Source organism: Loxodonta africana, chromosome 1 (assembly GCF_030014295.1).
Source record: "Loxodonta africana isolate mLoxAfr1 chromosome 1, mLoxAfr1.hap2, whole genome shotgun sequence".
In the NCBI taxonomy this organism is placed as follows: domain Eukaryota; kingdom Metazoa; phylum Chordata; class Mammalia; order Proboscidea; family Elephantidae; genus Loxodonta; species Loxodonta africana.
In genome coordinates this window covers 222,683,720-222,706,531 of record NC_087342.1, presented here as the reverse complement: position 1 = coordinate 222,706,531, position 22,812 = coordinate 222,683,720, and the positions used below count along the sequence as shown (strand labels likewise).

The 22,812-nt window shown below is 38.7% G+C and overlaps 1 protein-coding gene across 3 annotated transcripts in view; it reads left to right on the top strand.

The window, feature by feature from the left end:
• The window catches only part of RGS17 (regulator of G protein signaling 17), a 128,859-nt gene that overhangs the window by 77,588 nt on the left and 28,459 nt on the right, over positions 1 to 22,812 (top strand). For 2 of the 3 annotated variants that reach the window (XM_064292407.1, XM_064292406.1), the window contains one exon: positions 11,428 to 11,571. In XM_064292407.1, coding sequence (XP_064148477.1) covers positions 11,453 to 11,571 — 119 coding nt within the window. In that variant the 5' untranslated portion in view covers positions 11,428 to 11,452. Of the gene's footprint in view, positions 1 to 5,192; positions 5,962 to 11,427; positions 11,572 to 22,812 lie in introns of those variants that run through there. The other variant, XM_064292399.1, reaches the window with a different exon arrangement.

Below are 22,812 nucleotides of genomic sequence, written 5' to 3'. Positions count from 1 at the left end.
AAGAAATGGAATGATGAAGCAAAAGAGCTGAACAAAGGATTTCAAACAGCAGCTCTAGAAGGCAAAGTAAAATATTATAATGAAATATGCAAAGACCTGTAGTTAGAAAACCAAAAGGGAAGAACATGCTCAGCATTTCTCAAGCTGAAAGAACTGAAAAAATTCAAGCCTTGAGTTGCAATTTTGAAGGATTCTGTGGGCAAAATATTGAATGATGCAGGAAGCATTAAAAGCAGATGGAGGGGACCTCATACGACCAAGAAAGAAGCACTGGGAGCAGAGCACGTCCTTTAGACCTGGGGTTCCTACGCAGAAAACCTCCTAGTCCAGAGGAAGATTGATGAGAAAGACCTTCCTCCAGAGCCGACAGAGAGAGAAAGCCTTCCTCTGGAGCTGATGCCCTAAATTTGGACTTCTGGCCTACTAGACTATGAGAAAATAAATTTCTCTTTGTTAAAGACAAAAAAAGAAAAGAAAGAAAGCAGATGGAAGGAATACTCAGAGTCAAATACCAAAAAGAATTTGTTGAGGTTCAACAATTTCAGGAGGTAAATAAGATAAAGAACCGAAGGGAATTGGAGGAAGAAGTGCAAGCTACACGAAAGGCTTTGGCAAAAAACAAGGCTCCGGGAATTGCAGAATACCAACTGAGGTGTTTCAGCAAACAGATTTAGCACTGGAAGCACTCACTCGTCTATGCCAAGAAATTTGAGAGACAGTTACCTGGCCAACTGACTGGAAGAGATCCATATTTGTGCCCATTCCAAAGAAAGGTAATACAACAGGATGTGGAAATTATTGAACAATATCATTAATATGACACGCAAATACAATTTTGCTGAAGATCATTCAAAAGCAGTTGCAGCAGCACATCAATAGGATAATGCCAGATATTCAAGCCTGATTCAGAAGAGGATGTGGAACGACAAATATCACTGCTGATGTCAGATGGATCCTGGCTGAAAGCAGAGAATACCAGAAGGATGTTTACCTGTGTTTTATTGACTAAGGAAAGGTATTCAACTGTGTGGATCATAACCAATTATGGATAATATTGTGAAGAATGGGAAATCCAGAATACTTAATTGTGTTCATGTGGAACCTACCTGTACATAGACCAAGAGGTAGTCTTTCAAACAACAAGGGTATACTGTACAGTTTAAAATCAGGAAAGGTGTGCATTAGGGTTGTATTCTTTCACCCTCTTTATTGAGTCTGTATGCTGAGCAAATAATCTGAGAAGCTGGACTATATGAAGAAGAATGTGAAATCAGGTTTGGAGGGAGACTTATTAACACCCTGTGTTATACAGATGACACAACTTTGCTTGCTGGAAGTGAAGAGGACTTGAAGCATTTACTGATAAAGATAAAAGGCTACAGCCTTCCATATAGGCTACACCTCAACATAAAGAAATAAAAAATTCTCACACCTGTACCAATAAGCAACATTATGACAAAGGGAGAAAATATTGAAGTTGTCAAGGATTTCATATTACTTGAACCCACAATCAACACCCATGGAAACAGCAGTCAGGAAGTCAAACGACGTATTGCATTGGTCAAATCTGCTGTAAAAGACTTCTTTAAAGTGTTAAAGAACAAAGATGTCACTTTGAGGACTAAAGTGCACTTGACCCAAGGCATGGTATTTTCAGTTGTCTCATATGCATGCGAAAGCTGGACAGTGAATAAGAAGACTGAAGAAGAACTGATGCCTTTGAATTACGGTGTTGGTGAAGAATATTGAATATACCATGGACTGCCAGAAACCCTGGTGGCATAGTGGTTAAGTGCCATGGCTGCTAACCAAAGGGTTGGTTGTTCAAATTCGCCAGGTGCTCCTTGGGAACTCTTTGGGGCAGTTCTACTCTGTCTGACGGGGTCACTACAAGTCAGAATCGACTCGATGGCACTGGGTTTGGTTTTGTTTTTTTTTGGTTTGCCAGAAGAACAAATAGGTCTGTCCTGGAAGAAGTACAGCCAGAATGCTCCTTAGATGCGAGGACTGTGAGACTTTGTTTCCTGTACTTTCGACATGTTATCAGGAAGGGCCAGTCCCTAGAGAAGGACATCATGCTTGGTAAAGTAGAGGGTCGGTGAAAAAGAGGACGATCCTCAACGAGATGGATTGACACAGCAGCTGCAACAATGGGGTCGAGCATAGCAACGATTATGAGGATGACTCAGGGCCCAGCAGTATTTCCTTCTGTTGTACATAAGGTCTCTAGGAGTTGGAATCAACTCGACAGCACCTAACAACAACAATTATTGTAAATCAAAATATATAGAATGTAGCATTGGAAAGAATAGATAGTATATTCCCTCATATCTGAATATATCTGAGGAGGTGGCAAGGTAAGGCTAATTCTTCAATACAGAAGGTGTTATAAAGTGCAAGAGAGAATCAGAAGTAACCTACTTTCACTTGGTTGTTAAGACAGATTTGAATGGTATATAGTGATGTTACGTTAAACAAAAAATAAATGGGATATATTCTATGTTTTAGCTTCTTCCGGGGATTATTTCACATAGTACTAATCTCTTTATTCTCATTCAACATGTTTATATAAACATTGCTCTGTATTGAATTTCTGTAGCAATTATCCCTGTTTTTGTAACTATCTTATATGAATAACTACTATTAGAGTAAACAGTCTTTCGCACACCCTTTTTTACATGTTCTAGTTTTGTGTGTTTGATTTTTCTTTTTTTTCATGTTTTAAGTGTCTTTTCCTGCCTGTCGTTCTTTTAAATTTGCTTATGGATTGAAATAATGAGCATGTGTACTCTCTGAAGAGCAGTTTGACAATTCCCAAAATGAACATGTCACATAGATACAATGCTGTCATACTACAACTCTACATTAATCAGTGATCTTTTTTAAAATGGCACAATAAAAGAAACAGGGCCATGCTAAAGATTCTCGTCACCATGCAGTGCTTATGAAAAAGGTTGCTCCGACTGTCATGAATCTTTGGCCACATTTCTAAAATATTCACTCTAACCTGGTACTGCCCATCCTAAACTAAAGCAGACCCTGAATAAGTCAGGTGAAAATCAGATTCTTAAAAGCTTACTTTATCTGCACCAGTATTTTACACTTTCCAAAATTGCTAAGTAATTGAATGACCTTCCCTTTCATTTTAATTATGCAAACCTGGGCTCTCTTAGAGAACGTAACCATCTGCTCACCCATGAGCAAAAAAAAAAAAAGCAACCTTCTCTTTCCCTTGTGTCACTCATTACGCACACATTGACTGAGCTCCCTCGTTCTCAAGCATATTCACATGGAGAAAAGCCTGGAATTTAGGGTGCTTTTTGCCACATATCATTAATTAGTCATTAATATTAGCATAAAAATAAAATAGTTTTTAAATTTATGTAGGATTATTAAATACTGGCTTATACACAAACGGTAGGTACCAACATGTTAAAAAAGGAAAATGGGAGAAAATTTATGAGACACATTTCACCTCACTAAATTATTTTTTTTTTCTCAGAGCCAGAGTGATGGTTCTATGTAGACTGAATAACTTATTCCAGCTCACAAAATATCAGAGTTTTTTTTTTTTTTTTGGAGTTCAGTTGAGACTCATGATTATTTTTGCACGTGTACCAAGAGAACTAAGATGAATGTTCCAGTCTCTGCCTTCGAAGAGCCCATAGTCATTTAAGAAAAACTGACAAATGGCAAAGCTGTAGAATAATACAGAATTTCAGGCCAAAGCAGGAACAGTAGAGCACCTGCTGGAAGGGTCAGCAGAGATGTCCTCAAGGAGAGCATCCATGAAGTGAGACTCTAGAATGTGAGGGTCTAGTCACGGAAGCAGATTGTACGCCAATGACAGTTCAGTGTGTTAAGTGCACAATACTGTGCAAACAGAGGGAAGCCCCTCTCTCTACCCAAATGCGAAGAAATAAGACGGGGAGGAGGGTAAAGGGGTGACAGTGAGATGAATATTGAAAGATCAATAGTTCCACAGCCCTTTATAATCTTTCCTCCTACTTGATGCTTCACTAAAACTGTCATCAATATTCCACCTCCACACAACCAATCACTGTGTATAGTATATCAGACCCAAAGCTCACAATTTAGTGTGTCTGAAACCAGCAGGCTTCCAAATGATAATGTGTGTACACATCACCTGGGAATCTTGTTAAAATGCTGATTCAGATGCAGTAAGTCTGGCGTGGGGCTTGACATTCTCGTTTCTGACTGGCTCCCAGGTGAAGTGATGCTGCTGGTCCAAGGACTACACCTTGAATAGCAAAGAGCTAATTTTTTAATTCCTTATGTGAAAACCTTGGCAATTACCCAATAAATCTATCATTCTTGCAATGAAATTTAAAAACCAATCATGCGGTTTTAAAGGAAAACCATCAGGTATTTTTTGTAAATATGAAAACAGACTACTTGTCTAGGAATCATAATAATAATAGGAGCAGATAATAATGATTGTGATTACAACTTACTGCTTTTCACTTGGCACTCACTCTGCTACGGTTAATAATAATAGCAATGTGTGTGTTTTCTTCCGTTCCTTCCAACTACTGAGAAAAATAAATATCATTTCCACACTTTGCAAATAAAGTCAGAGGTTGATTAACTCGTGATGGTGGTTGTTAGGTGCTGCCAAGTCAGTTTCGACTCGTAGCAATCCTGTCTACAACAGAATGAAACACTGCCCGGTCCTGCACCATCCTCACAATCATTGCTGTTTGAGCCCATTGTTGCAGCCACTGTATCAGTCCATCTCGTCGAGAGTCATCATCTTTTTCGCTGACTCTTTATCAACCATGATGTCCTTCTCCAGGGACTGGTCCCTCCTGATAACATGTCCAAAGTACATGAGATGAAGTCTTGCTGTCCTCACTTCCAACGAGTGCTCTGTCTGTACTTCTTCCAAGACAGATTGTTCCTTCTTCTGGAAGTCCATGGTATATTTGAATATTCTTTTCCAACACCGTAACTCAAAGGCATCAATTCTTCTTCAGTCATCCTTATTCACTGTCTAGCTTTTGCATACATAGGAGATGACTGAAAATGTCATGGCTTGGGTCAGGCACACCTTAGTCCTCCAAGTGACAGCTTTGCTTTTTAACCCTTATAGAGGTCTTTTGCAGAATATTTGCCAATGTGATATGTCGTTTCATGTCCTGACTGCTGCTTCCATGGCTGTTGACTGTGGATCCAAGTAAAATAAAATCCTTGATAACATCAGTCTTTTCTGCATTTATCACAATGTTGCTTATTGGTCCAGTTGTGAGGATTTTTATTTTATGTTGAGGTACAATACATGCTGAAGGCTGTGGTCTTTGATCTTCATCAGTAAGTGCTTCAAGTCCTCGCTTTCAGCAAGCAAGGTTGTATCATCCCCATATCACAGGTTTTTAATGAGTCTTCCACCAATCCTGATGCCCCATTCTTCTTCATGTAATCCAGCTTCTCAGATTATTTGCTCAACATACAGATTGATTAAGTATGGTGAAAGGATGCAACCCTGATGTACATCTTTCTTGATTTTAAACCATGCAGTATCCTCTTGCTCTGTTTGAAAACTGCCTCTTGATCTATGTACTGATTCCTCATGAGCACAATTAAGTGTTCTGGAATTCTCATTCTTTACAATGTTATCCATAATTTTTTATGATCCACACAATCGGATGCCTTTGCATAGTCAATACAACACAGGTAAACATCTTTCTCATATTCTCTTGTTTCAGCCAAGATCCATCTGACATCAGCAATGATATCCCTCCTTTCACATCCTCTTCTGAATCCGGCTTGAATTTCTGGCAGTTCCCTGTCGATGTGCTGCTGCAACTGCTTTCGAATGATCTTTAGCAAAATTGTACTTGCGTGTGACATTAATGATACTGTTCAATAATTTCCACATTCTGCTGGATCACCTTTCTTTGGAATGGGCACAAATATGGATTTCTTCAGTGGGTTGACCAGGTAGCTATCTTCCAAATTTCTTGGATAGACAAGTGAGCACTTTGAACTTCTGTCTTCCATACCACCTGTTCTTGATCATATGCTACCTCCTGAAATGGTTGAATGTTAACCAGTTCATTTTGATACAGTGACACTGTATTTCTTCTATCTACTTTTGATGCTTCCTGCATCATTCAGTATTTTGTCCATAAAAACCAAAACCAAACCCAGTGCTGTCGAGTCGATTCTGACTCATGGCGACCCTATAGGACAGAGTAGACCTGCCCCATAGAGTTTCCAAGGAGCGCCTGGTGGATTTGAACTGCCAACCCTTTGGTTAGCAGCCGTAGCACTTAACCAGTATGCCACCGGGGCTCTGGTTAAGAGTTTGGCTGCTAACCAAAAGGTCAGCAGTTTGAATCTACCAGGTGCTCCTCAGAAACTCTATGGGGCAGTCTACTCTGTCCTATAGGGTTACTATGAGTCAGAATCTACTTGACAGCAACATTTTGCCCGTAGAATCCTTCAAAATTACAAGTGAGGCTTGAATTTTTTCTTCAGTTCTTTCAGCTTGAGAGATGTTGAGCGTGTTCTTCAACATAATATGATGTTGTAATGAACATTGTGTATCAAGTAGGAAAAGGAAACACGTGGACATATTCACTGATGGAGCCAGATTCTGACCAGCCAGTGGGAACTGGAACCATACTCTTAGTGACTATTCTCTCTGAAAGCACTATTTGCTCTTGAATTCCTCAGTATTTTAATGTAATCATAAGAATGGTGATTTTGAAAAGGCACACTAAAAAATATACACCAAAAAATAGAAACTTTTGAGAATATTCCTCTTCTTAGATAAATATGTCATGAAATAGGAAGTGGCATTGAAAGCTTGCTCCATTAACGTAGATATATAGGGTTGTTATGAGTCGGAATCAACTCCACAGCAATGAGTTTTGGTTTGGTATGCTGGCTTAACTGAAGAATGGGAGTTATCAGAAATTTTAAATTGTGGAGTGAGTTGTTTTTCTTCACAAGGGAAATACATCACCGCTAAGAATAAATGTCTGTCCATGGTGAATTGCTTCCTTATTCATCTCAGTGCTAAAGAGGGTGTCACAAATTTGGCTTATTTAACAAATACCTTTTTGGACCTAAACACTGACTCTGAATGCTTTCACTAAACAAGACAAGATGGCAGCAGTTAAAATGAAGTTGATTGTTGGATAATGTGTTGATTGTGGGTACCCTGAGTCACGTGAGACTCAGTTCATTTACATGTGATAAAAATTATAGTTTTAGTGATAAAATACAAAACCAAACCATTCATCTTTTTTATTTTCACTGAGTAAGCCTTGGTGTAGATCCCTGAGATAAGATTCTAACCAATGGATGCAAACACCTTACCCACCATGCAAGAAGTGAAATGAACTCTCAGCAAAATAACACAGATGGAAATCTTCAGCATCTGTAGCCCGATAATACTGCAGCACACCTCCGTTTTGGCAACGTGAAAAACAATCTTCAGTATTACCTTGATAGAGCGGTCACTTATTGAGGACTTACTGTATGTACAAAGATTTGTTCCAAGGATCTTACATGTTTAATTCATTTAATCATTACAATAGTACTGATATGTTCTATTATTATCAATTATTATTCACAGATGAGGAAACTGGGGCACAGAGAGTTTAAGTACTTTCCAAAGGTCATCCAATTACGGCAGAAGATTTGAACACAGCCTGACTCCAGAGCTTGTGCCCTTAATCACCACATTGTGGTGCAGCTTTGGAGTGTGTCATGGGTGGGTGGGGGTGTTCTGCCTGTCTTAGTTTCTGTGATGGATTAAACTGTGTCCTCCAAAATATGAGTTGTAAATCCTAACTCCCATTCCTCTGATTATAATCTCATTTGGTAATGGGTTTTCTTTGTTATGTTAATGAGGCAGTATTAGTGTAGGGTGTGTTTTAAGTGAATCTTTTTTGAGATATAAAAGAGCAGATTAAGCAAGGAAGCAGAAATGGAGGGGAAGATACATGCCACATGATCACCAAGGAACCTAAGAATAGAAGCTGACAAGAGCAGACACAGAGAGAAAAACTTCCCCTAGAACTGGCACTCTAAATTCAGACTTCTACCTCCTAAATTGTAAAAAAAAATAAATTTCTTTTTGTTAAAGTCACCCCCTTGTGGTATTTCTGTTACAGCAGCACTAGATAACTAAGGCAATTTTTTTAAGGCTGCCATAATGAAATACCATAAGGTGGGTGACTTTGAAGAACATAAATTTATTTTCTTAGAGTTTTGGAGACTTAGAAGTCTGAATTCAGGGTGTCAGCAGAACTAAGCTTTGTCTTTGTTCGCTTTAGGGGAATATCTTCTTTGTCTCTTTCAGCTTCTGGTAGCCCTAGACATTTCTTGGTGTTTCTTGGCTCGTGGATGGATCTTCACATGGTATCTGCCCCCTGTGTGTGACTCTAGGTCCTCCGCTTTTATAAAATATCACTCAGAAGGATTAGGACTAGGACCCACCTTACTTTGCCATGTCTTAACTGATAGTATCTTCCAAGAAAGGCCGTATTTCCCCAAACAAGGTCACATATTGAGTACAGAGGTTGAGACTTAACTTCATGGGGGACACAATTCAGTCCATAACATTGCCACTTGTATATTTGTAATTTTGAGTTCTAGAAATATTATGGCACTGAAAGTGATATAAGAAATCACTAATTTTGATGTGTAGAGTTAGTTCTTTTCCAATTCAGCCCATTTTCCAAAATAGATTATCTCAGCACTACAACAACATCTTGGCCATTAAAGATGTAGGAACATTCTTTTCCTTCCAGTTAGGGGATATAAAGCTATTATTCTTATTTACACATGAATATATCAAAATATCAAGCAAATTTTATATGGATTTTTAGGATAAAATATGAGTCCTTACATTGCAGTGGGCCATTCAGGCTTCACTTCTCCAGGCTTCCTTGATAAGAGTTTACTTTCATCTTTCTTTAGGGAAATTTTGAAGAATGAGGAGCACTGTTCAAACTTGACAGTGTGCCTTAGGACTGAATCCTATGCAATACTTCCAAACCACTGTCTTTGGAAAACAGATATTTTTATTTTTATTAAGAGGAATCTTTCATATTCACCCCCATCAATAAGCAGTATGTACTGTGAATCTACTATAGACATAGAAGACAATGAAGGGTCCTACAAATCTAACATGGTAGGTAGTGTAGTGGTTAACAGCTACGGCTGCTATCCAAAAAGTCAGCATTTCAAATCCACCAGGTACTCTTTGGCAACTCTATGGGGCAGTTCTGCTTTGTCCTGTAGGTCACTATGAGTTGGAATCAACTCAGTGGCAACAGGTTTTGTTTTGTTTTGTTTTGGGGGGGGTGGTTTACAGTGATTTCAAATGTAACATTTCCAGAGATTACCTGTATCAGTGGACACCCTCTGAATTTTTCAGAATGAATGTTTAACAGTAGGAAAATTAAGGTGTCCAATTCTCAAGAAAACTACTGAATCTTTCTGCAGATTTCTGGGACACAGATAGGACCTGTCTGGTACAAATTATTATTGCACTTGTGTGTTTGTATACATGTGCACATATGTGTGTGTATATATCTGAAGAAAAAATTTAAATACAGATAGGTACAAAAGATAATTAAACAAATACTCTTATACACAATTTTTCAATTAAACAATGTTAATATTTTGTTGTTTTTGCTCCACATCTTTCTTAAGGAAAAGACCAGATTTAATTAAAAAGCTTTCTTCTCCTATACCAAACCAAACCAAACCCAGTGCAGTCGAGTCGATTCCAACTCACAGAGACCCTATAGGACAGAGTAGAGCTGACCCATAGAGTTTGCAAGGAGCACCTGGTGGATTCAAACTGCCAATCCTTTGGTTAGCAGCCATAGCACTTAACCACTACGCCACCAGGGTTTCCTTCTCCAATGACATTCCCAAAATCATGGGTCCACTTCATGCTTTTATAACTTTGCTACATATATTGTCTAGAAAAAATATATAATATCATTTTGTGTATTTTTGAGAATTGTGTTGATGATACAATTCCGTATTTAATAATTTGCATCTATATTTTCAGTTCAATATTGTTTTATATTTTCAGTTCAATATTGTTTTGCAATCTGCCCAAGTTGATTCAAATAGATCTAAGTTATTCGTTTTAACTGCTGTTTGATGTGTCATCATATAGCTAATAAAATTATGTTTTCCAATCTAGGATATTAGAAACACTGTAATTAATGTTTTTATATGCATATGGGAAAATGTATTCAATGTATAAACAGGAAAGGAATTACTCATTGGTTGTATATATGGCTAACTATTGTTGTTAGGTGCCATCGAGTCAATTTCAACTCATAGTGACCCCATGTGACAAAGAACTGCCCCATAGGGTTTTCTAGGCTGTAATCTTTACAGGAACAAATCACCAAGTCTTCCTCCCACAACACATAGTGATGACAATATTATGTGTATGATTTTGCATGCATTGCATATTTATGAAAATGTCATTTAGTAGAATGATTTCCTTTTTTCTAAGAGGTCATTCTAAATTTTATACTATTCTACAAGAACAAAACTTTTGATTTTTTTGATCCTCATTAAAACTCTAAATAGGATTGTTCCTATAAGTTGGTGGCCATTTGTTTGGCCTGCTTGGCCAAGCTGCAGATGGGACATCCTCTATCCCAATATTTTTCTTATCTGCCACGATAAATTCCACCAAAGTAATTTCTCCTGAAATTCGATGACATTTTCTCTTTTCACAATATTCTATTAAAATGCAAATAAGCCTTCCAGGGTGGGAGAAGGGAAGCAGATACCCTTGCAACAGTGACACCTAGCAGAGAATAAAGGTCCTTTGGCAACATTATCAAGATTAGGCCCCAAAGGGTGAGTCAGAAGTGCAAAAAGGAGATTGAGTGTTTTAAAAGGAGGTGAGAAAGCACCAAAAACAAACTTGATCTTCCTCACAATTTTATATAGCTAGAAGCCTTGTAAAAATTGTAAAGCTCATTACCCTTACTGTAAACATTAGTGGAGAAATGAGTTATACACATTCCCTATAAACATTTTTTTTTTTTTTATAAACATTTAAAGATCTTCATGCAGGAAAGCAGATTTAGTCATTCTTCAGCGCAGAAGGGAGGTTAAAAATATATTCTCAAAACTTATATTTACCTTATCAGCTGATTTTGATTACCTGGCAACATGATCATTACTATAATTTTATGCAGCAGATAATGATAGAAGTTTGTCCCTAAAGTTTCTAGAATACTCTCCTAATTTTTTTTTCCCTGAGAATATTTAGTTTGACTGCTAAAGTTTGTTTTTACCTTTTTAAAAATTATTTCCCCCTTTTAACTAAAGGAGGCTTCATTCAGCATAGGCAATTTATCTTTATGCTAATTTTTTTTTCATACTTTCATGCTTTTTCTTTTCCTTCAGCCAGCTGGGTACTGAAGTAGCTGAAATGCGAAAAAGGCAGCAGACACAAAATGAAGGAACACCTGCTATGTCTCAAGCACCTGGAAACCAGAGGCCCAACAACACATGTTGCTTTTGCTGGTGCTGTTGTTGCAGCTGCTCCTGGTATGTCTTGTTACCTGTATGATACCACACCTGAGCTAGGTAATAACTAGAATGAATGTGCATGTTAGTTCCTGGGACCACAGAAACTTCTCAACAGGTCTGTTTTTCTTTCTTTTCCTTTTCCTTTTCAAGTAGGAATTGTTGAAGACTATCACCGGTTTAATGTAAAAATTTTCACAAGCAAAATATAGTATTTCCTCAGAATCTACATTTAAATTGACAGTAAGGTAAAGAATGAAATAATTATTTTATATCATGTCCTTCTCCATCCATGCTTCTTAACGATGTGAATAAAAATAAAGATTATGGTTATATAGGTATCTATTTAACAGTTATGACTATAAGGTGGCTATGAGTTGGCATCGAAGAGATGGCAACGGGTATTTAACAGTTAACAATAATTTCCAGTGTTACAGAATGTGCAAGAACATTAAGAAGATGTATGGAATATAATTTTGTAGTTATGGGCTAGATATCAGTTGCATAACCAGATAGCGCTGGGTCAGAGTGTCAACCTCAGCCCACATCTCCTGCCAATAAGGACAGAGAGAGAAGTGCTACCAACTTGCACCCACAAATCTAGGAGGTCAGGGGCTCTGCCTGGTGTGAAGGCTAAGTCAGTTAATGAAAAATGCTGAAATAAGAGCCAAAAAGCCTACTTTCCATTGCGACTTGAGCACTCACAGGCCATGACATTGTGGAAAGTCTTAATCTCTTTGTTCTTTGATTTTCTCTTTGGCAAAATAATGAAGAATGGACAGCTGTGTCCATTCCAGTACTAAATGTGCATGATTCGGGCACCTCAGAGAACCTTCTCCAGTTCCAAATTCCCAAAATGCCTGTAAGTAAGGAAGCATGTAGGTCCCAGAGTTCCAAGATTTATGCAGATGACATCTCCCAGGAGGATGCTAGACTTAATGGAACTTTCCTTAAAACCACAAGTTTGGGGTCCTTTAAGATTAAATTTTCAGAACAGATCTTCTGGACTAGCAGTGGTCTTCTGAATCTTCCTGACCTATTTCAAAATCTTAAAGAAAGGCTCAGAGGCTTGAGTCCTCTTCTCGGGTATGACCTCTACAGTTTCCTAACACCAACTGAGGTTATTTTTATGATATGGTGGTATAATATTATATCATGGTGGCCACAGTAGAACATGAAAAGTACTATACAATAATAGAATCCCTGATGATGAACAATCCATGGTCCATTCTAGGAAATCCCAAATCCAGAATCTGGAAGTAATTTGGATGGTTTAAGGTAATTCTGACCTACCTTTAAGATTCTTCTGAAGTCAGACATTTCTTCACCTGTCACTACTTATGCGACCTTGACAAGTTAGTCTCTCTGGTCCTCAGATTCCACCTCTGCCAGATGATGATAATAAGAATTCCTACCTCATAAGGCTGTTGTAAAAATTAAATGAGATAATACACAGAAAGACTTTAGAACAGTATAACAGTACCTGATATATAGTTGGCATTTAATAAGGGTTAGCTCATTGGGCTATGCAGCACCTCATATTGGAATAAAAGCTCTTTAAAAATGAGTTGCCTTGAAATAATAATAATAAAGAAAAGTTGGCTTAAAAAAAATAAGATCAGCTTATGAATATAATACAAAAATTACCTCAGAAAGGAAAGCTATTTTGTTTTAAATTCTGTATAAAATGTTACAAATACATTGTCACACAGTGACAGAATTATGTTTATATTTCTTCTTTGCACTTTGCCATGTTCCAGTCATCAATATATGATCTTATTTGCCTACCAAAACTTATTTCTAAATTGTTTCAAGATTAAAACACCAAAATAGAGTACCCCCATTTTGTTGTGCTGTATTTGCAGTCAAACAAATATTTAGTGAGATACATGGCTTTTCTCTGCCATGTAGATATCTAGAGAGACTTGCTTTTATCAATTTTTGAAGTTTGTATTTATTAACAAGACATTCAACATTAGTTTATGAGCATCAGATTGTCACAGAACATAGACTATGGGCTGAGAACAAAACAAGTTTAGAAGCTGCATTAACTTTCCACACTGCTAGGGGGGCACGTATTTGGCTCTGCAAACATGGTGCATTGGAGGAGTGTTCTAGAGTATCAGAAGTCTTTGGAAACAGCATTTGTTAGTTATAAGCAATGAATGTCTGAGCCTGGGCGATACAGTGTACAGCATATAAATTATAGTCCCTTCTATATTTGACAAATTATGGGAAATTTCTAATATAAACAACTGATATAAAAAAGATAAAAGTAAAATTATCTTGAACTATGGATTGTAATTGTGACTGTTTGCCTTATTTCAAATGAAAACGTCCTTTACACATGCATTTTTAAAATTATTATTTTTGTGCTTAGAGATTAGGGGAAAAAAATTTAAAGGCTTATTTGAGTGAAAAAGAAAGAAAAAAATGTTTTTCAAATTTTCCAGGCTAGGTCAAAGGAGCAGAACAAAAAAGAAACACTTCTTCAAAAATGCAATTTATGGACCCCCCAAAAAAAAGTTAGAAATCAAAATATGAAGTGACTGTCATTCCTGAATAGGAGCAGTTGTCATGTGGCTGATTTTACTTCCTGTTAAGGAAATAGAGTGCTAGGAAAATAAATTTTTGTATCTAGTAATAAATGTAAATGACTTATCAAACTTCATGTTATTGGTTTTTTAACAATATATTTCCTGCAAATTTACTTTTCCCATTCATATTTCACTGTCAGCTCTCTCCTATTTTTTTAAATTTATTTTTGTCCTTATAAAATTGCCACTACTCATTATTTTAAGGGATGATAACAGAGAGTAAGTATATAACTACTGAATGTTTTCACAGTTTTCTTCAAAATTCTAAAAAGTTTGGGTATATTTCACAGTGACTTATTAAACTGGTGAGTTCTCTCTCTGACAAGAAAGCAACTTCTCCAAATTAGTCTCTCCCTATCTCCCCCTTTTTTCCTCACAGCCCTCCACTTCAAGAAGAGAAAACACAGGAATGAACTCTAAACCATCTTAACCTGTCTTACATAAGTGGGTAATGGATGCCTCAGTGTAGTCCATAAAATACACAGTGTATAAATTTATAAGCCCTTCTATACATGGAACTAAGCTGTTCCTGACCAGGCAAAGAGAGAGTTTTGTCAAGACCACTTGTCTAGAGGATCAAGGTTGAGAATGGCAAAACTTAACGCTTCTATCCTGTCAGGATTCAAATCGAATGATTTGCCTCTTCGAGTCGTAACCTCCTTATCCTCTCTTCATAAAGAAACCTCTAGAAGATGTGGGCTCCTCACAAAGTTGCTGCTGGCCAGCACAGCATGAATCAGTGAGGTTGTTCAGGTACACACCAGAGGGCGTGTGTGAAAGTCCATCGTAAATAGAAGCTGCTGTGTGCACACAAACACGAGGTGTATCAAGAGGAAAGAAGAGGGTAGGGATTTCAAAGTTTATTTTGAGCTTAAAGCTAATTTCCAAATTGTCCTACTAACCCTCTCCTAACATCAGAAGTTACATGAAAATAACCCAGAATTTTTTTTCAAATATCATCTTTCAGTGCTAATCCCTATCTTTTAATACTAGTTGCTTCTGGCAGTGTCCCATCAAGCAAGGTTTCCATATGTCATCATAAAAATTAGAACTTTTAAGAGATCTCAGCTATCATCTCTCAAAAATTTTCACACTGCCCTTGGCTTGATACTGCATGGTGGTGAGGGAATGGTTTTGGGGTAGTGGAGGACAGAAGCATTACTGGCTACAGCCCTGGACTCCCCACTTGCAATTTCTAAAGAATGACCTGTCTTGAGCAATTTCACATAGTGGGCCTAGGTATAAGGTTTTGTTTTGAAGAAAAAAAAAATTGTCCTTGCTAAAAAAAGTTAGGAAAATGTGGTTCCTAATTTTACGGATGAGGAAACTGAAGCCTTGCTATTGTCACTGGGCTCATTAGTGACAGGACAGTTCTCTTCATTTCCAGTCCATTGTTCTTTCTACTTTGATATATGTATCAGCCAAGGTTCTCCAGAGAAACAGCACAAATAGAAGAGATACTTTACATAGATAGGTGGAAGGAAGGAAGGAAGGAAGGATTGGATGGATGGATGGATTGGAAGGATTGGATGGATGGATGTATCAAGTGATTGTGGGAGCTGGCAAGTCCAAAATTCATAGATCAGTCAGGAGACTAGAAACTTTTGCAGTCTTGAGTTGAAAATCCATAGGCAAGCAGGCTAGAAGTGCCAGGAGGGTATCAGTATTACTGTTTTGAGGGACAAAGTTTTCTCCCAGAGAAACCTCAGCTTTTGCTCTTAAGGATGAGGCTCACCCACACTATGGAGGATAATTCCCTTTACTTAAAGTAGACTGATTGTAGATGTTAATCACATTTAAATACCTTCATAGCAACATCTAGACTAGTGGTTGATCAAACAACTGGACATCATTGTCTAGTCAAGCTGACACATAAATAAATTTAACCATCATAATATGACACCTCCAAACTTTTCATTTCCAGGTTTGATATGAGCCTTTTCTAAAGGTTCTTATTTTGCAGACTCTTCTACAAGTATATCAAATTTAACTTTTCATCAAATTCACAATCTCACGCATTTAATGAGCATCGCCTACAAGATTTGGCCCACTGCACTGGATTCTTCATTCTTCTCAGGAAAGATCGGTCATAGACCGAATTTAGTAAATTAACGAGCCCTGTGAAAGCTAAACTTGTCTCCCTTTGGGGCTCATTAGTTAACAGAGTTCCCAGGCCATGGGATCAATCTAAGTAAATGGTAAGCATTTCAGAAACATGCTTTGGTGCCTGCTTCCTCCATTTTTTTAATAAGCACCACAACGTCTATAGTTCAGATAACAAAAATAACACCCTATAGTTCAAATAACAAAAATAACATCCTATTTTATCCTCTGGCACTGTCACACTTTAGCTCCCTACCAATGGAAATACTCAGAAGCACGCTTTAAAAGTCAAAGGATATTTTTTGAAAGGAAAAACAATAATCCGCGTCTGCTCTACAGTGAAGAAACCCCTCTTTGGTAATCAAACTGCTCCCACATGGCAGGTGAATCATTTCCTCTGAAGCACTAGCGGATAAACTCTCCTGTACCTGTTGCCCTCGCCCTCAGAGAGCTGATTCATCCCATATGGTAAAAAAAAATAGCATAAGTTTTTTCTGTGAAACAGTTTTTTCTGCACAGGATTTCCAAAGTACTTGTAACCAGATCCTCATAAATATCACTTACAAAGAATTCATCAGTTTTGAAATTCCCTCTAGCCATGGCATAAGTAAATTTTTTTAAATATTTTCTATACATTCCAGAAACCAAACCCATTGCCACTGAGTTGATTCTGACTCACAGTGACCCTATAGGACAGAGTAGAGCTGCCCCATAGGGTCTCCAAGAAGTGCCTCGTGGAGTTGAACTGCCAACCTTCTGATTAGCAGCCATAGCTCTTAGCCAGTATGCCACCAGCATTTCCTTCTACACATTATATGAACTTTAAAGCTCACTTAATCAAAAGACATCTACTGAGGTCTCTGGTTGTACTCAGCTGGTAACCAAAAGGCTTGTGGTTCAGAGCCATCCAGTGGCACCGTGGAAGAAAGAGGCCTGACGATCTACTTCCGTAAAGATTGAAGCCAAGAAAATGCTATGGAACAGTTCTACTCTGTAACGCATGGGGTATCCTAAGTCACATATTAACAACAGAAGCAAAATCAACAACAAAAGACATCTACCAAAACGAACTCAGGTTCCCCAAGCCATATACACAAAAGCAAAATGTGGACTTTAGGATTAGGGACATTCTATGTCATTCAGAGTCCTGGTGGTACTGTGGTTAAGAGCTTGGCTGCTAACCTAAAAGGTCAGCAGTTTGAATCTACCAGCTGCTCCTTGGAAACCCTATAGGGCAATTCTCTTCTGTCCTATAGGGCGCTATGAGCCAGAATTGACTCAAAGGGTACAGATGTATGTCATTATTCATTCACTAATTCACTACTGATTGAATGCCTACTATGTGCCTCGCCCCGTTGTGCTTCATCAGGTTTTCCCCACCTCTACAATGATGGGGAACAAATTCTCAATAATCAATTGAATCTACATATGAGTATTTGGCATTATTCCCTTGATAATCCCTCTAGAAGAGTTAATATTAAAGCTGCCTCTGCCAAGTCTTTGCTACATATGATCAGAGTGCTATCTATTTTAAAGCTGCCAACATTAGAACTGACCCTTTTCCATCAGAGGCACCCCATATTCTCTCTTTGAGTCTGCGTTTAATGTAAGTACATATTTTTCTAAATGTTACTTTGCAGTATCCAGATCAGAAATTGAAAGATGGATGGGAGAGAAATGAGAGATGAAATATGCCCAGTCTTATTTAGGATAGAGAAAGAAGAACAATGAACCCGAAAAGAACGGGAGGAAGAAGATTAATTTAGGTCAGAAGGCAAGAGCCAGCTCAGAAGGGAAGGTAGCCCACAGCCAGTGCGAGCTTCTTCAGCGGGGAGCCAAGAAAGTGTTGTGCCGGGCGTCCTGGGACACCTATGGCATGATCCCCCTGAGATGGAGAGTGAGAAGGAGAGGGGAGAGTCCACAGTAAGGACACACAGGTGGAAGTAGATAAGGAGAGGCAAAGAAGGGAAATGTCAGAGGATGTGGAAAAGGAACAACTGCCAGCCCCACCTGGGCCTGCGGCGAGTAAGGGAGGAAGCCCACAGAGATCAGGGTGACAGGGCTAGAGGGAGAATATGGGCCACAAAGGGTTTGAGAATGGAGGAGAATGCATGATGCATGAAGGCAGTCCAAAGGAAATAAGAGTGTCCTCAGAGGGAGTGTCAATGCAGACGAAGCCCAAGAGTCCTGAGGGAACAGGAAGGAGACTTAGGTGACTGCGGTTGGGCAGTGCCTTCAGAGGAAGAGATCTGCATGGAAGATGGGGGTGACAGATAATAGAGAGGAGGGAAGGATAATTCATGTCACTGGCATGAGTGTCTGGATTTATGATGGTTCCATCAAACGAGAGAACACTGGAATAGGAAGCTGTTTAGGCCAAGGGTAAGATGATGATGAGTTCATTTTTGACTTGATGTGTTTGATGTGCCTGAGTTACTTGGGTAAATGAGTCTGAAGCTCATGGGCAAGTCTAGATTAAACGTGACATCTGGGAGTCATTTGCACACAAGGGGCAGCTGAAAGATGAGGTATGTCTTAGCTTCTAGTGCTGCTGTAACAGAAATTCCACAATGGGTGGCTTTAGAGAATAAGAATTTATTTTCTCAGGAGTTCAGGGGCTCTAAGTCCAAATCAGGACTCCAGCTCTAGGCGAAGGCTCTCTCTCTGTTGGCTCTAGGGGAAGATCCTGTCCCTTTCAGCTTCTGTAGCCCTCCCTGGCTTTCCTCAGTTCCTTGGTGATCTTCAGGTGGCATCTATCTTCCCCCATTTGTGCTTCTTGTCTCCGTTGCTCCTTATAACTCAGAAGTGATTAGGTTTAGGATACACTCTACACTGATATGGCCTTATTAACATACCAAAAAAAAAAATCCCTATTCCCAAATGGGATTATATCCACAGGTATATGGGTTAGGATTCCAACAAATATTTTTGGGGGACACAACTCATCCATAGTAAGGTGAGCATGAGAGCACTGGAGAACCCTCCAGTGTGAGGTGCAGAGAGCTGAGGACTGAAACCTCAGGGAAAACCAGCATATAAAAGAGAAAGCAGTGGAAGAGCTGCAGACAAGGAACCTGGAGAAGAGAGAGTCTGAGAGGTAGCACGCCACACACACAATGAGGTGTCCCAGAAGTCAAGAAAGTAGAAGTTCACAGAGAAGGACACAGGACATGAGCAATGGAGCCGGGTTGCAAGTACACTAGGGTTCCCAATGCTATCAGAATCAAAACGCATACTGTGGTCTGGTCCACCGGAGGTTATTGATCAACTTTTTAAGAATCAGGCTTCTCTTCAAGGTGCAGAAGGAGGAGGAAATTGGAGAGAGAAGAGGTACTGACAGAGAAAATGAGGGAGGCCTTTCACAAAGATCTGAGACAATGTGATCCTTCAGGCTGACTGTTCAATTTATGTCAAGTTGGACTTCCCATCTTCACTTACCAAAAAACCAAACCCAACTATAGAGTCAGTTCAGCTTCTAAGACAATACGAAATTCAACCCTTTTGAATCCAGGCTAAATTTTTTAGCTATTTGGACTGTTTCAGAACTTCTCTCAAATCCTCCTAGTCAAAAATAATACAAAAATGAGGTTATGACAGTTCTGCTACGTATGATGGAAATAAGTACTTTTTAAAAAAATATTTTATTGTTTTTGGAGAAAATTTACAAAGCAAATTAGGTCCTCTTTAATAATATCTATACGTATTCAGTGACACTGGTTACACTTTTCACAATGTGTTAACATTCTCTTTATTTACACTCTGGTTGTTCTGTTTCCCTTAATCTAGCTTCCTTGTCCCCCCTTACCTTCTCTAGGGTGAATGTTGACTGTTAGGTCTCATTTAGATGATTGTTTACCGGAGCACAGTACTCATGGGTGATATTTATTTTATGAGCCTCTCTGTCTTTTAGCTGTTAGGTGACCACTAGTGGTGGTTTGAGTTCCAAGTTTAAAGGGTAGCCCAGGGCAGTAGTCTTGGGGGTTCTTCTAGTCTCTACCAGTCCAGTAAGTCTGGCCTATTTAAGGGATTTTAATTTCGTTCTACACTTTTGCCCATTCTTTCCGGGAGCATCTATTGTGTTCCTGGTTGGAATGGTCAGTAGTGGTAGCTAGGCAGCATCCAGTTCTTCTGGTCTCAGCGTAGGTGAGGCTATGGCTCATGTACTATATTTTTACACAAATAGTGTGCACCATCTGTTTGTTTGCCAATCATGCCCTCCCCCTGCGAGGTATTTTCATAAACATATTATGCAAATTTTTAAACAACATATAGAAAAAAATTGGCATAGTGGCGCTTGTCAAAATACCTCATGGAGGGAGGGTGCCATTGGCAAACCAAACATAGAAGGTACACATTATTTGTGTAAAAATGTGGTGGACTATTAGTCCTATAGACTAGTTTCTTCTTTGAGTCTTTGGTTTCCTTCTTTCTAGGTAGAAAGTAAAGTTTTAGCTTTGCTTTTTTTGTGTAAAGCAGCATTGTTATTCGTTAGTTGCCAACGAGTCAATCTCGACTCATGGTGACCCCATGTGTGCAGAATAGAACAGCTCCATAGAGTTTTCAAGACTGTGACTTTTTGGAAGCAGACTGCCAGGCCTATCTTCCGAGGTGCCTTTGGGTGTGTTCCAACTGCCAACCTCTCAGCCAGTAGTTGAACACTTAACCATTTGTACCACCAAACACAAATTATTTAAAAATACAGAACCATTTTAACTGACTGTGTAACTAAGAGCGGAATAACATATTTATTTGCTTTATTCTAAACAGATCTAGTCTTACCATATTTAAGATTGCACACAAATCCTAATAATATATCTCCCTCATATAGAGCCGAATTTCAAGAGGCAACACGGGACAGGGAAAGAACAGTGGCACTGGAATTAGACAGACCCGGGTGTGTTCCAATTTTATAACACATAACTGTGAAACCTTTGGTAGGTAACAATCTCTCTGAGCCTTGGTTTCTTTATCACTAAAATATGGTTAATAAAATATATAAATCACTTAACTTAGTGTTCAGTACCTGCCAGGGCCCCCTGAATAACCTGTTACTGATAGGTGTCGTATCTGACCACCTGGAAAGTCTCATAGTGGATGGAATTTGTCAGACTTTGTAGGATTGCAGATTTGACCACTGTGTTGTTGCGTGCTATTGAGTAGATTCCAACCCACAGCGACCCTACAGGACATAGTAGAACTCCCCCACAGTGTTTCCTAGGCTGTAATTTTTACAGGAGCAGGTCGCCAGGTCTTTTTCCTGCAGAATACCTGATAGGTTCAAACTGCGGGCCTTTTGGTTAGCAGCCAAGCACTTAACCATTGCACCACCAGGGCTCCTTATGGCCACTGTATGCTTGGTGACATTCTATTTCTGTGTTGTCAGTTAACTTTCAAAACCTGTTTCTGCATTCTGTATCATTGTGCCCTTTCTCCCCAACTCTTACATCAGCCAGCCCAGGCATAAACCAGAGCACTCTTGGAGCATGTACCATACAATCTAGGATTCCCAGAGAGTTGTAGGATCAGTATATACGGGGCTTAACTTTCCCAGTAGATCAGGATTATCGACTTCAATCACATTCATACACAAAGTGTCTGAAAAATACTGGGGATGGATGGATGGATGGATGGATGGATGGATGGATGGATGGATGGATGGATGGATGGATGGATGGATGGGTGGGTGGGTGGGTGGGTGGGTGGGTGGGTGGTTGGAGGGATAGATCGATGGATGGACGGATTGATGTATGGATAAATGAACCTGCCAGCTCTAGATATATTTCTGACTACCAACTGCTGGAGTTCTAACCTTCTCATTCTGCTTTTTTTATAATAGGGACACAAGTTAACCAAAACCAGAAACTTGAGCTCCAACTTAACTGATGCATTTAAAGATGCTTATGGTTTGGTTTACACGGCATTTTAATAATAGTGCCTACTAACTAAATTCAAGTCTAGTTGGCCTTTTTACAGCCAAGATATTTCTTTTCCACAAAAGCATCCACTAGCTTAATTATGACTTACAGAGAAAATGACAGTGGATTGAAAGAAGAGCTTAAAATAGGATTTCAATAAACCTGAGAACTGAAGTAGAGAATTCTGATGATTAGCATGTATTATGTAGATAAAGTACACCTAAATATTCACTACTGTAATTCTCTTTTTAAGGGGGGAAAACAGGCTGTTTATGCCAAATAAGAAGCCTTGGTTGTCTAATGAAATGTAAGCTTACAGACTGGATCCAGATTTTAACCATGTAGTTACTTATTAAATGAGTTTGACATTCTAAATCAAATTAATGTGTTGATGAACCTAAAATTCATACCTTAGAGTTTGAAAAACAAGTTGAGTACAAATAAAAAGAGGAAATTTTTTAAATCCATTTTTTAAACAGAAGCAGGTACAGAGAGAAATCGATAGCCAAGAGAAAGTATCCGGAAGGGAGGAGCTTTATCTTCAGTCATCGTATGTCGGAAGAAGAAATGACTTTGGGCGGGGGAATAGTCAGAACATTTTCTAAATATCAGAAAGGATAGATGGATACAATTAAGTACACCTCCCA